This window comes from Trachurus trachurus (assembly GCF_905171665.1).
Source record: "Trachurus trachurus genome assembly, chromosome: 13".
Classification (NCBI taxonomy): Eukaryota; Metazoa; Chordata; class Actinopteri; order Carangiformes; family Carangidae; genus Trachurus; species Trachurus trachurus.
The window spans coordinates 4,687,660-4,701,449 of record NC_139892.1 but is presented as its reverse complement, the minus strand read 5'-3'; the positions used below and the strand labels follow the sequence as shown (position 1 = coordinate 4,701,449).

The window sequence follows — 13,790 nt, the reverse complement described above, 5'->3', positions numbered from 1 at the left end:
TGTATTGAAGCCCCGAAATGAGAAATTGTCCCGAAAAAAATTAAATAAGTCTATATGTCAAGCTTGTTTGTAGCAGAAGCTTCTTGAAGCTAGACTTATTTAATTTTTTTCGGGACAATTTTTTTGGTGTGTCTTTTTGTTACGAAGACAGTTGGTATCCATTTGCAACCGTCATATGGACATGCACTGCTACGCCGAGACCCCCTGTAACTCAGAGAAGCCACGGAGGATTCTGAAACTTCTCCCAGCCCTTAGTCCACATGAGGGGGAGGAGATAATGAGTGACATTTCAATTTTGAGTGAACCTTTAATCACATTTTCATCCTCATCCCAATATGAGCGTGCGCAACAAACACATCTCAAAGTCTGCCTGAAATGCAATGAATTTTGATCGGTCCTACATTTGCAGTTTACCATGCTCAGAGTTGTTTTTGTTCAGTTTTGTTCACTTGAATTTATCTTATTTCGTAATTATTTATTTTATTTAAATTTTAAAGGACAATTCCGGGCAAATTCAACTCGGGGTTGTATTTTCCTAACATTTTAGGTCTAAAAGAAGGAATCTGAAGATTTTCAGTTTAACGTCTCCTGTTTTGCGGTAGTTGGGTCTGTCCCCACATCGCCATGGCAGCGGATTGAAGTTCTGCTGCTTAGGCTGTTTCCATCCCTCAAAGCCACAGACAGCGTCAGATGGCGACTCAAACATGCACCGAGAAGTTTATTTACTTCAAGCAAGCCGACATGTTTGTAAAACTAGATCTAATTCAAAGTCTCGCGCAAGACTCAAGTTGACACTCGGTGTGTTCATGTGCAGTCGGAAGCTCCCGTTTGTGTCATAAACACAGAAATACCAACTCTTGACTTTTTGGAGTAGCCATCTGAGGGATGTAAACGGCCTAAGCAGCAGAACTTCAATCCGCTCCCATTCATCGCTGCCGTGGCGATGCGGGGACAGACACAACTACCGCAAAACAGGAGCAATTAAACTGAAAATCTTCAGATTCCTTCTTTTAGACCTAAAATGTTAGGAGAATACAGCCTCGAGTTGAATTTGCCCGGAATTGTCCTTTAATTAATGCACTCATTAATTAAATGAATATATAATTCCATGTGTATGTTCAAAATAATTGATTTCATTCCTTCAATCAGGAAAACAGTGAGACATAAGAACAGTATGTAGTTATTGAAGACTTGTTATCAGTGGGATGTTGAACAGTGTTATCACATCTCACTTCAGTCTGTTCTGTGGTCTGACCAGGCTGCCCAGACACTATGACAGAGCTAACAGATGCTAACAAGAGGAAGACTGCTTTTCTCACTCAATATTTGCAATTGCACAGATCTTTGCTTTCCATGTAACAGACTTTCCAGGACTTGCCGTTCTCTGTAAGTGTTCTGGCTGCTTTACTTGCAGCCCCCTGCTTGGGGCTAGAGGGGTACCAGACACATCAGTGCTAACTCTGATATTATAGCTGCCTGCGTGACTGGAGGTAAGAGTGAGTGAACACACAGCACCAGCCTAGAACCAACCAGACTTTATTGCCAGACCTATAGGTTATCCTCATTGGAAGGCAATTCTCCAAACAGCTCTGCAAAAAACTCAAAATCTTTTCAAGAATATTTGTCTTATTTTTTGTCAAAATGTGAAAAGTGAAAATATGCTTGAAAGAAGTAAAACGTGTCTAAAAACAAGCTGCTTTTTAATGTGATGAGTCTTATTTTAAGTATAATGAGATTTGTTTGGACTCGAAATGACATTTTGGCTAGAAATAAGACAAATATTCTTGGTAAGATTTTGAGTTTTTGCAGTGTTAAAGCTGCTTTTTTTTCTCCTATCACCACCTTTTCCATACAGCCTACACAGCATGCTGTTCAGTCTGTAGGTACCATCACAGACCTGGGGGGCACTGTTGTTCTGCCTTTCTGCCTAAAGCTGCTCCCCCAAGCCAGATCAACTCCGGTGGGACAAACAAAGCCATCATGGCACCCATGCCCAGTACTGTGTTGTTGTACGTCACAGAGTGTCAGCAGGCTGGCATCAGGACAGCTCTGGTGGGGTCAGGGGAAACCAGCAGAACCAGGGTCCCTAATGATGGCAATACAGCAGGGGCTCTGCAGACAATGTGCTTGTTTACTCGGATAGAGATAGTGAGGCCACGCAGATATTGTGTGTGTGTGTGTGTGTGTGTGTGTGTGTGTGTGTGTGTGTGTGTGTGTGTGTGTGTTCCTGAACTGACCTAGCAGAGAACAGAGAGCTGCTTTGAAAGACTGTTTCTAAATAAAAACCTCAGCTCTCCCCTGTGACTGCATCTCTCTCTGTGACACACACACACACAGTCTTTCTAGTCTGATTAGAGAGGTGAGGCAGGTCTTTTCACAGATTAAAGATAGATATCAGTGAGTGACTCAGCTATGATGACACAATCATTTTTAATGTGTCTGATTGAATGTTTGTGTCTCTGTTTCTCTGTCTTTGCATTTTATAATCTCAATCTATTTACATATAGGCCAGTTTATGTCACATTCTGTGACATAAACTGTAAACTGTTTTCTTGTCTGTAACAACATCTATTGCACGTCTGTCCATCCTGGGTGAGGGATCCCTCCTCTGTTGCTCACCCTGAGGTTTCTCCGATTTTTCCCTGTTAAAAGGGTTTTCCATGGAGTTTTTCCTCAGTCGATGTGAGGGTCTAAGGACAGAGGATGTTGTTACGATGCCATGTAAAGCCCTTTGAGACAAACTGTTTGTAAAAACGGGCTATACAAATAAAATTGCCTTGCCTTGCCTTGCCATGCATCACTTGATTATGGAAGCGTATTGCATTCACTTGAATAAAAACAAAAATCCGGTTTTTCTGAGTAATTTATTTTTTTGGTTTGTTTTTCTGACTAATTATTTTTCTGTTTTTCGGGGTAATTTTTTTCTGACTTAGCTTCGAGATTTCAAAATCCCGTGAGAAGCTCCCACCTGCAAGTAACGTAAGGACTGATTTAAAAATAAAGGTGCTCCATCAGACTGTTCTGAGTGACACTCTCTGAGGTGGTGTTCTGTAATAACAGGTAGTATCCTTTCAATATAAATCTGAACTTACTGGGAACACAGTGAAAATAAGACTGTATTATTTGTGGAGTATATCCATGGATGTATGTTAAGCAATGTAAAAGAAAGTGCCTTTACTCAATGTGTTATGAGTAGTACTTTTATTTTGAAGGCTGTTTGTTATACGTTCCCTGATGTGACGTGTGTAGCTCGCCCCGGGAAAAGTTTGTTGATGCTTGTGTTGGAGCCGTCAGTCTGGAAAATAAAGCAATGGTGGAACCTGTACCAAAGTGGAGTTTGAATAAAAATTCCTATCAGTGTATCTCATGGATCTACAGTAAGATGTAATAGATCCGTGATGAAGTGGGGGCTTGACTGCAGCGGTTAAACGTTACTTGCAGGTGGGAGCTTCTCACCGGATTTTGAAATCTCGTTAAGTCAGAAAAAAATTATTCCGAAAAACAGGAGGAAAAAAAATGACCACGAAAAACGGAATAATATTACCACGAAAAACAGAAAAATATTACCACGAAAAACAGGAGGAAAAAAAATTACCACGAAAAACAGAATAATATTACCACAAAAAACAGAAAAATATTACCACGAAAAACAGAATAATATTACCACGAAAAACAGGAGGAAAAAAAATTACCACGAAAAACAGGAGGAAAGAAATTGTGTGTGTGTGTCCTTACTGATTTGGTGTGTTCTGGTCGGGGGGCAATCACCGGCGGTGGCTCGGCCTCATCTTCGTCCTCATCCTCAGAAACGGTTGCTATGGCAGGCGTCTCAGACACAGCCTTAGCGACCTGCATGATGTCAGAGGGGGGGAGCCTGTTTGTTACATGTGCTAGCGGAGACAGCAGACCCATCACACTACCGGGACACTGTCCCTCCTGCTCACTGCCAGGAGACTGTCCCTCCTGGACACTACCAGGAGACTGTCCCTCTTGCTCACTACCAGGAGACTGTCTGTCCTGGACACTACCAGGAGACTGTCCCTCCTGGACACTACCAGGAGACTGTCCCTCCTGGACACTACCAGGAGACTGTCCCTCCTGGACACTACCAGGAGACTGTCTGTCCTGGACACTACCAGGAGACTGTCCCTCCTGCTCACTACCAGGAGACTGTCCCTCCTGGACACTACCAGGAGACTGTCCCTCCTGGACACTACCAGGAGACTGTCCCTCCTGGACACTACCAGGAGACTGTCCCTCTTGCTCACTACCAGGAGACTGTCTGTCCTGGACACTACCAGGAGACTGTCCCTCCTGGACACTACCAGGAGACTGTCCCTCCTGGACACTACCAGGAGACTGTCCCTCCTGGACACTACCAGGAGACTGTCTGTCCTGGACACTACCAGGAGACTGTCCCTCCTGGACACTACCAGGAGACTGTCCCTCCTGCTCACTACCAGGAGACTGTCCCTCCTGGACACTACCAGGAGACTGTCCCTCCTGCTCACTACCAGGAGACTGTCCCTCCTGGACACTACCAGGAGACTGTCCCTCCTGGACACTACCAGGAGACTGTCCCTCTTGCTCACTACCAGGAGACTGTCCCTCCTGCTCACTACCAGGAGACTGTCCCTCCTGCTCACTACCAGGAGACTGTCCCTCCTGGACACTACCAGGAGACTGTCCCTCCTGCTCACTACCAGGAGACTGTCCCTCCTGCTCACTACCAGGAGACTGTCCCTCCTGGACACTACCAGGAGACTGTCCCTCCTGCTCACTACCGGGACACTGTCCCTCCTGCTCACTACCAGGAGACTGTCCCTCCTGGACACTACCAGGAGACTGTCCCTCCTGGACACTACCAGGAGACCGTCCCTCTTGCTCACTACCTGGAGACTGTCCCTCCTGCACTCTACCAGGAGACTGTCCCTCTTGCTCACTACCAGGAGACTGTCCCTCTTGCTCACTACCAGGAGACTGTCCCTCCTGGACACTACCAGGAGACCGTCCCTCCTGCTCACTACCAGGAGACTGTCTGTCCTGGACACTACCAGGAGACTGTCCCTCCTGGACACTACCAGGAGACTGTCCCTCCTGGACACTACCAGGAGACCGTCCCTCCTGGACACTACCAGGAGACCGTCCCTCCTGGACACTACCAGGAGACTGTCCCTCCTGGACACTACCAGGAGACTGTCCCTCCTGCTCACTACCAGGAGACTGTCCCTCCTGGACACTACCAGGAGACTGTCTGTCCTGGACACTACCAGGAGACTGTCCCTCCTGCTCACTACCTGGAGACTGTCCCTCCTGCTCACTACCAGGAGACTGTCCCTCTTGCTCACTACCAGGAGACTGTCCCTCCTGGACACTACCAGGAGACTGTCCCTCCTGCTCACTACCAGGAGACTGTCTGTCCTGGACACTACCAGGAGACTGTCCCTCCTGGACACTACCAGGAGACTGTCCCTCCTGGACACTACCAGGAGACTGTCCCTCCTGGACACTACCAGGAGACTGTCTGTCCTGGACACTACCAGGAGACTGTCCCTCCTGGACACTACCAGGAGACTGTCTGTCCTGGACACTACCAGGAGACTGTCCCTCCTGCTCACTACCAGGAGACTGTCCCTCCTGCTCACTACCAGGAGACTGTCCCTCCTGGACACTACCAGGAGACTGTCCCTCCTGCTCACCACCAGGAGACTGTCCCTCCTGGACACTACCAGGAGACTGTCCCTCTTGCTCACTACCAGGAGACTGTCTGTCCTGGACACTACCAGGAGACTGTCCCTCCTGGACACTACCAGGAGACTGTCCCTCCTGCTCACTACCAGGAGACTGTCCCTCCTGCTCACTACCAGGAGACTGTCCCTCCTGGACACTACCAGGAGACTGTCCCTCCTGCTCACTACCAGGAGACTGTCCCTCCTGCTCACTACCAGGAGACTGTCCCTCCTGGACACTACCAGGAGACTGTCCCTCCTGGACACTACCAGGAGACCGTCCCTCTTGCTCACTACCTGGAGACTGTCCCTCCTGCACTCTACCAGGAGACTGTCCCTCTTGCTCACTACCAGGAGGCTGTCCCTCCTGGACACTACCAGGAGACCGTCCCTCCTGCTCACTACCAGGAGACTGTCTGTCCTGGACACTACCAGGAGACTGTCCCTCCTGGACACTACCAGGAGACTGTCTGTCCTGGACACTACCAGGAGACTGTCCTTCCTGCTCACTACCTGGAGACTGTCCCTCCTGCTCACTACCAGGAGACTGTCCCTCTTGCTCACTACCAAAAGACTGTCCCTCCTGGACACTACCAGGAGACTGTCCCTCCTGCTCACTACCAGGAGACTGTCCCTCCTGCTCACTACCAGGAGACTGTCTGTCCTGCTCACTACCAGGAGACTGTCCCTCCTGCTCACTACCAGGAGACTGTCCCTCCTGGACACTACCAGGAGACCGTCCCTCTTGCTCACTACCTGGAGACTGTCCCTCCTGCACTCTACCAGGAGACTGTCCCTCTTGCTCACTACCAGGAGACTGTCCCTCCTGGACACTACCAGGAGACCGTCCCTCCTGCTCACTACCAGGAGACTGTCCCTCCTGCTCACTCCCAGGAGACTGTCCCTCCTGCTCACTACCAGGAGACTGTCCCTCCTGGACACTACCAGGAGACTGTCCCTCCTGGACACTACCAGGAGACCGTCCCTCCTGGACACTACCAGGAGACCGTCCCTCCTGGACACTACCAGAAGACTGTCTGTCCTGCTCACTACCGGGAGACTGTCCCTCCTGCTCACTACCAGGAGACTGTCCCTCCTGGACACTACCAGGAGACTGTCCCTCCTGGACACTACCAGGAGACTGTCCCTCCTGGACACTACCAGGAGACCGTCCCTCCTGGACACTACCAGGAGACTGTCCCTCCTGGACACTACCAGGAGACTGTCCCTCCTGGACACTACCAGGAGACCGTCCCTCCTGGACACTACCAGGAGACTGTTCCTCCTGCTCACTACCAGGAGACTGTCTGTCCTGCACTCTACCTGGAGACTGTCCCTCCTGCTCACTACCAGGAGACTGTCTGTCCTGCTCACTACCAGGAGACTGTCTGTCCTGCACTCTACCTGGAGACTGTCCCTCCTGCTCACTCCCAGGAGACCGTCCCTCCTGGACACTCCCAGGAGACCGTCCCTCCTGGACACTACCAGGAGACCGTCCCTCCTGGACACTACCAGGAGACCGTCCCTCCTGGACACTACCAGGAGACTGTCTGTCCTGGACACTCCCAGGAGACCGTCCCTCCTGGACACTCCCAGGAGACCGTCCCTCCTGGACACTCCCAGGAGACCGTCCCTCCTGGACACTACCAGGAGACCGTCCCACCTGGACACTACCAGGAGACTTTCTGTCCTGCACTCTACCTGGAGACTGTTCCTCCTGCTCATTCAGCTCCTCTCCTCCCTCTCTCTGGGTGTCCCCTCTCTCATCATCACCACTGATGTGGGAGAGCACTGGTCATGTCTGGCTAGTCACACGTCCTCCTCTCCTCTATGTCAGTGTCTTTGACAGTCTGATGCTCAGCAAGTAGCCGAGCCGAGACAGTGATATGTGAAAGGAGGAAAAGATGCTGATTCACAATAAAGACAGGAAGAGAGAGAATCAGCATCACTTCCTCCTCCTTCCTCTTTATTTTCACTCTCAGTTTGGTTTAAAGGGACCTGCCCAACACTTTCACTGCGGCAAAAACAAAGACCCACAAGAGAGTTAGGAGCTGTGTGTGTGTGTGTGTGTGTGTGTGTGTGTGTATGTGTGTGTGTGCTGCTATATTAGAAATGCTCATACAGCTTATGACAAAAAACCCAAATCTAGTTGTTGATTTTTTGCGTTTGCTGTATTTTGTATTATGTTAATTCATGGCCTTATCTTTTTCTATACTCTCTCTTTATCATCATATAAAATAAAATAAAAACTCAGTTTTTCCTGCACTTTGAGGGGCTGAAAAAAATTATATTATAGCGAACAATGGAACTGTGTATTCTTTTTCAGGTAAAACTTATTTTAGGCCGCAAAAATAGGCCCAATTTATTCTGACTGGGCCCCAGGCTTCTGAAATGATCTGAATGAAAGGGTTTGAACTCCAGCTGGAGATCCATGCTGTATTCAGCTCACAATTTTAAACATGAAATTAGTTGACACAGTCATCCACTTCCTGCAACGAAGCAACCACCTGAAGAGTAGAAAAATAACAGAATTGGGGTTGCAAAATTCTGGCAATTTGGCAAGTTGGAAACTTTCCATGGGATTAACCGGAAATCTACCAAGTCGAAGGTTGGCTCTTAACAGGGAACTTCAATATAGTTGGGGAAAATACATAGTAGCATAATCTTCACTTCAACAGATTTGACCAACCAGATGTAATGCAAGCACACAGCAGCAGCACACTGCTCACTGCAGGGCTGCTGAGGCCAAACTACTGAAGCCACAGCTACCAAGGAGGTTTGGATCATATTATGGGGTAAATATATTTGATGTATGGTATTAATGTTTTTGTTCAGAAGTGAGTAGGTGGGATTGATTGCACTTGCACTTATCACTTTATCCATACACATACTCATATTGTTGATTGCTGTACAACTGAATGTTGGCACTAATGCGTTACTGTTATTGTCTGTCTTATTTCTATGAGGTGCACTTTAAGGTTTAGCTTTTAATCTCGTTGTGCTGTTGTGCAATGAAAAATAAATTCTGATTTTGATTCTTGAGAGTGAGCATGTAGCATGTCATTGAGTGTGTCTCCCTACACAGTCATGATAAACAGTGACAGATGATCAATAAGAACAGATGAGAGAGACTTTTATGTTTCTCAAATCAATGTGAAAAACATGAAGTAAAACAGTGGCAGCTCCTGTGGCCTGCTGCCATCACTACCCTCAAACCAAACTAAACATAGATTAGATGCTCAGTTTCCTGTAGTTCCTCTTCATTTCTTACAAGCTTCATGTTGTTATGTTGTGTTTATGAATTAAACAGAAAGCAATATGTTGTATGGTGTGGTTCTAAGAGCCGTATGCCATCCGATCGCTCTCAGAGCAGCTGATAGCTGTGGCGATGAACAAAGGCGTGCAGAGGCATCCTAACAGAATTATGTCTCAGTGTGTGTGTTGCTGTGGGAGAGATACAGGATACAGACACAGCTGTGTCTGTGTGTTGACAGATGTTTTCTCACCGTTGTGATGGAGGAGCTGTAGGCATCTGCGTTTTTATCTGCAGACAAAACATGAAACATTAGAAGACAAAAACACCAGCAGCACACACCACCCAAATCTAGTTGTTGATCTTTTGCATTTGCTGTATTTTGTATTATGTTAATTCACGGCTTTATCTTTTTCAATACTTTCTCTTTATCATCCCGACTTAAAGGGATAGTTCAACATTTTTGGCAAATTGGCCCATTGCCATAATCGCTATAGTGATAGCAGTAGGTTCGTTACCTTTATTTGTCGGTGCAAGCTATTTTTAGAACGGCGGAACAGAGCCGTGAGCTGCTCAGAGCTACGCTACGGAGGCTCATGGGATTTCTTGGAGTTAGAGTTATCATCCCGATTTAAAGGGATAGTTCAACATTTTGGCAAATTGAGCCTCCGTAGCGTAGCTCTGAGCAGCTCACAGCTCTGCTCCGCCATTCTAAAAATAGCTTGCACCAACAAATAAAGGTAACGAACCTACTACTATGACTATAGGGATTATGGCAATGGGCCAATTTGCCAAAATGTTGAATTATCCCTTTAACTTTTGTGACTTCTGCAACAACTCAAAACCACAGTTCCAGCTCTTTCTCCCTCCCAGTGTGTCACATCTAAATCTATCAGCAACACTAAAAGCTGTCAGCAGATGCTGCCATGTTTGTTTGGTCATGTTGACGTTCCAGTACTTTCTGTGTCTTGCTTCACAAAATGAAAAGAGTAGGAAAAAGAGGTGTAAGGTGTGTGTGTGTACCTGTGAAGCTCATGTACTTCTGGCTGTTGGTGGTTTCTTTTGAGTCGTAGAACTTTAACACATCGAGGACAGCCTGGGGGTTCTTCTTCTGCTCCAGTTTTGTGATGTTGGATGTCTGCAAGAGCCGGGCCCACTGCTCCGGCATGCCCTACACACACACACACACACACACACACACACACACACACACACACACACACACACACACACACACACACACTGTACTGTATTTCCTGATATGCCATGCCCACTACTTTATAACATTAAGATGACAAATATTAATTGCATGCACGCACGCACACAGACACACACAGGCTTGGTAAAGAGTCCTAACAGGGCTGTCTTGTCATATTTGTAGCTCAGTCACATAAGTGGGTCACATCTCCTTGTTTTCTCTCTCTACTCCTCTGTTAGGGTCAGTCCATCACACACACTCCTCTGCTTCCTGCTCCATCACACCATCCCTGATTCTGTTCAGGGCTCATCTTTCCTTCATTTTAAAGGTTGGGTCTGGAGTTTTGTGCCCAAAAATAAACATTAGACTTAGGCCTAAATGAAATCCATCTTAATCATCACCTCTGGGCTTCTAGTCCTGTGTGGTGGGGGCTGTGTCTGCCTGTATTTTGGACTTTTGCTTTGTTCCTACATGTGGACGTTTCTGGGTGGAGAGCGAGAGAGTCGGTGTTTTCTCTCCAGCCAATTACAGAGTTCAGGTGAAGCTACGTGCAGCAGAGTAGGAGGCTCAGGACTGCTAGCCGTGTTAGCTGTCTCTGATGCTAACGAGTGCTAGCACGTCTCTCTCTCTCAGCAGCAGAAGTCAGGACCGCAAAGAAAAAGAAATACAGTCTGAGTGAAGCACTGGAGCCGCGGACCGATTCCCCATCGTCACTGACGACTAAAGCCTCGACTGCTAACAAGTATGAGGACCGTTGTGGGGAGCTAGCTCGGTTTATAAACCATCTTTGCTCGATGCTAACTTCGGCTAGCGGTAGCAGTTAGCATCCGCCGCTAACACCGTCTTCGCAGCTCACCACAACGGCATAACAACATAAAACTGGAGGCTCCCGGTGTTGGTGACAGTCGGCTATCGGCCCACGGCTCCAGCGCTTCACTCTTTTCCTTTCCTTTGTTGTCATGACAACTGCTGCTGTCTGGGTCTGGAGGCTACACAGCTTAGCCCCAGAGGAGGGGCCCAGTTTCAATGTTTTGTTTACAAACTGCAACAAACAAAACTCCAGACTCTACCTTTAAAGCAACCACACAACTCTGTAGACTGCTCTACTGCAGTCACCTCACTCACTTATTTTGAGGTTGTGTTGACTTGTTTTATAATTTTGCATGTGTGGGTCATTCTATAGCCTAGAAATGGTGGCTTTCCTGTCCCTACATTATTCACAAGGAAAAGCGCTCAAAAGTGTTCAACAATGACACAAAATATACATGTTTTTTTGTAATTAAAGTGTTTTATTGTTATTAAACCATGCATAAGACAGTTATAATGCAAGCAATGATTTTGCTTGCAATGTCCACCATCTTGAATAGGCCATCTTGTCGATTTGTCACTGGTGTTATTGTTCTAGTTAGTTAGGCTACACCAGTTTTCGTTAGTAACACCAGGGACCAGTGGGTAACACCAGTGATGATCATTAACACCAACCACCATTAGCGTTTTTTAAATGTAATATAATAAAAAATATTAAAATAAGCTGTAATTTAGCCTATGTTGATTTATAATGGTAAGTGGTTAACTGTTATGTGACCATGTTTAAGTTGTTAAAAAAATAATCCAAATGAAACATGAAATTGCTGTTCAAAAAGCCACCATTTTCATAGAATGACCCGTGTGCGAGTCAACAAGATGTCTTTATCTAATGGGAGTCATTGAAAAGGTTCATGTGCCGAGTCTATCAAAGGCACATACACACTTCCACACACTTGAACACACTGACATACAACAATGAACATGGGTCCTTTGGTACAAACACACAGCACAGATGCTGGAGAGTTGCCACACACACACTTACAGTAAACTCCCCCGTAACAGCATCAAATCCAACATGGATGGTGTGTTCAAAGTCCGACGGCAGAGAAATCTCTGGGCGCTCCTTTTTCTTATAGGCTGAAAAACAAACAACCAGTGTGTATCGTACAACATCATGTTAGTAGTGTGTGTGTTACATTTAGCCATTCCCACCTGTTACTGGTAACTGGTGCTACATACTGTGGCAATGAGACCATGTCCCAAAATGTCAACTATTACTTTACAAAACAGCATTGGAAATACTGCAGAGCATGTTTATCTTGTTACATCGACATGTACAGTAAATGTCCATTCATGCATATAAACTCCTGTCTTGATTTTTAACTCATCAGGCTACATCAGGATACAGCTGAGAGGGTTAGGGTTAGTTGGTCAATGTAAAAATCTTCACTTTGACCGTGTTTTTCATATGGCATAATTTTATTATAGTTGCATTTATTAGCAGACTATTCACACTAAGTGTTAGTGTTTTTCTTTAATGTATGTTTTATTTTCCAGTTAAGAAGTTGTAGGGAAGAAGGTAAATAGAAATCACCATCACTTTTCGTAAAGCTAGCAGAAAACCTCAAGTACCTCAAATAAAATAAAGTCAGATATGTTGTATGATTTGTGGAGTGGCTGGTTAAAGGTCAGGATCTGTTCACAACACTGTATGTTGTAAATCTCTGGGCAGGGCTATGGGCTGGCGTTGCTAACGGGAGGCCCATAGCCCTGCCCAGAGATTTACAACATACAGTGTTGTGAACAGACCCAAAGAAACGGCCTATTTTCACGGCCTAAAAGAGGTTTTACCTGAAAATAAATACACAGTTCCATTGTTCGCTATAATATAATTTTTTATCCCTTTAAACCCTGTGCCAAATCAGATCCACAGTGATCCATCCTGGCGACCACTCAGCCAAGATCTTGCTTCTTAATGTTTCTACTTGATGCCCACTCTACAGGATGTATGTCCATGTTAATGTGATGGAAAAGGTTTCCTACTCTCATAACTGAGGAATACTCACTCTTATCCCCTCCTCCAGTCAGGATGAATCGGATTGAGCGATCTTTCTTCTTCTTGTCTTCCGGGTTAGGTGGGAGGGGCTTGGACCCGTGGTTAAGGGGGGTGGGATCTTTGTTGGAGGATCCGATCATGGTGCTGGTGTTCCTCATAGGTGGAGCTGGGGGCTTGTCCTCGACCTCCCCATTATCAGACATCTTCTGGGAAGCTGCAGCCAGCCACTCCTGCATGACAAAACATAGAGCCGGCAGGTTGAGGAGCAGGAAAATCAAACAATCACAGGCGAGATACCAGTATCAGAAGACACAAGTGTAGGGAGAGTTTCATCCATCCTCACACTGAATGTCAGAGCTGCCGGGAACTATGATTCTAATGATCTGTTATCTTCATTATGGAAAGAGTGATTCCCTCTCTCTGCCTAAAGTCAAGTTTCTCTCCTTCAGTCCTTTCCCTCCTCTGCTCCTTTTCTCTGATTGGTTCCTCTGACCCACATTACTGTCAATGTTCAGCCAGGTAAACTGAGCTTCCCTGGAACCCCAGAATGAAAAACTGTCCCTGAAGGCAACGTGCATCAGCGGTTTTGCATGAATTTCCCTCTAAAACAACTCTGTGTGGTAACGTTGTGTTATTATCTCATAGCGTGGTGAATGTGCAACTCACAACTTGTCCCCCAGAGCGTTGTGGAGTTGTTGGATTGTGTATTTGATGAGTTTGATGAAGGTATTATGGCAATGGGCCAAT

General features: G+C 46.4%; 1 protein-coding gene across 3 annotated transcripts in view; it reads right to left on the bottom strand.

Annotated features, from left to right (window-relative positions):
* The window catches only part of pak1 (p21 protein (Cdc42/Rac)-activated kinase 1), a gene marked incomplete at both ends in the record, with an annotated part of 29,514 nt that extends 16,268 nt beyond the window's left edge, over window positions 1-13,246 (bottom strand). Inside the window, 5 exons of one of the 3 annotated variants that reach the window (XM_083985010.1) lie at window positions 3,736-3,849; window positions 9,236-9,273; window positions 10,006-10,153; window positions 12,030-12,124; window positions 13,054-13,246. In XM_083985010.1, coding sequence (XP_083841136.1) covers window positions 3,736-3,849; window positions 9,236-9,273; window positions 10,006-10,153; window positions 12,030-12,124; window positions 13,054-13,246 — 588 coding nt within the window. Of the gene's footprint in view, window positions 1-3,735; window positions 3,917-9,235; window positions 9,274-9,959; window positions 10,154-12,029; window positions 12,125-13,053 lie in introns of all 3 variants that reach the window. The other 2 variants (XM_083985008.1, XM_083985009.1) reach the window with 2 other exon arrangements.
* Between the last annotated feature and the right edge of the window lie 544 nt (window positions 13,247-13,790).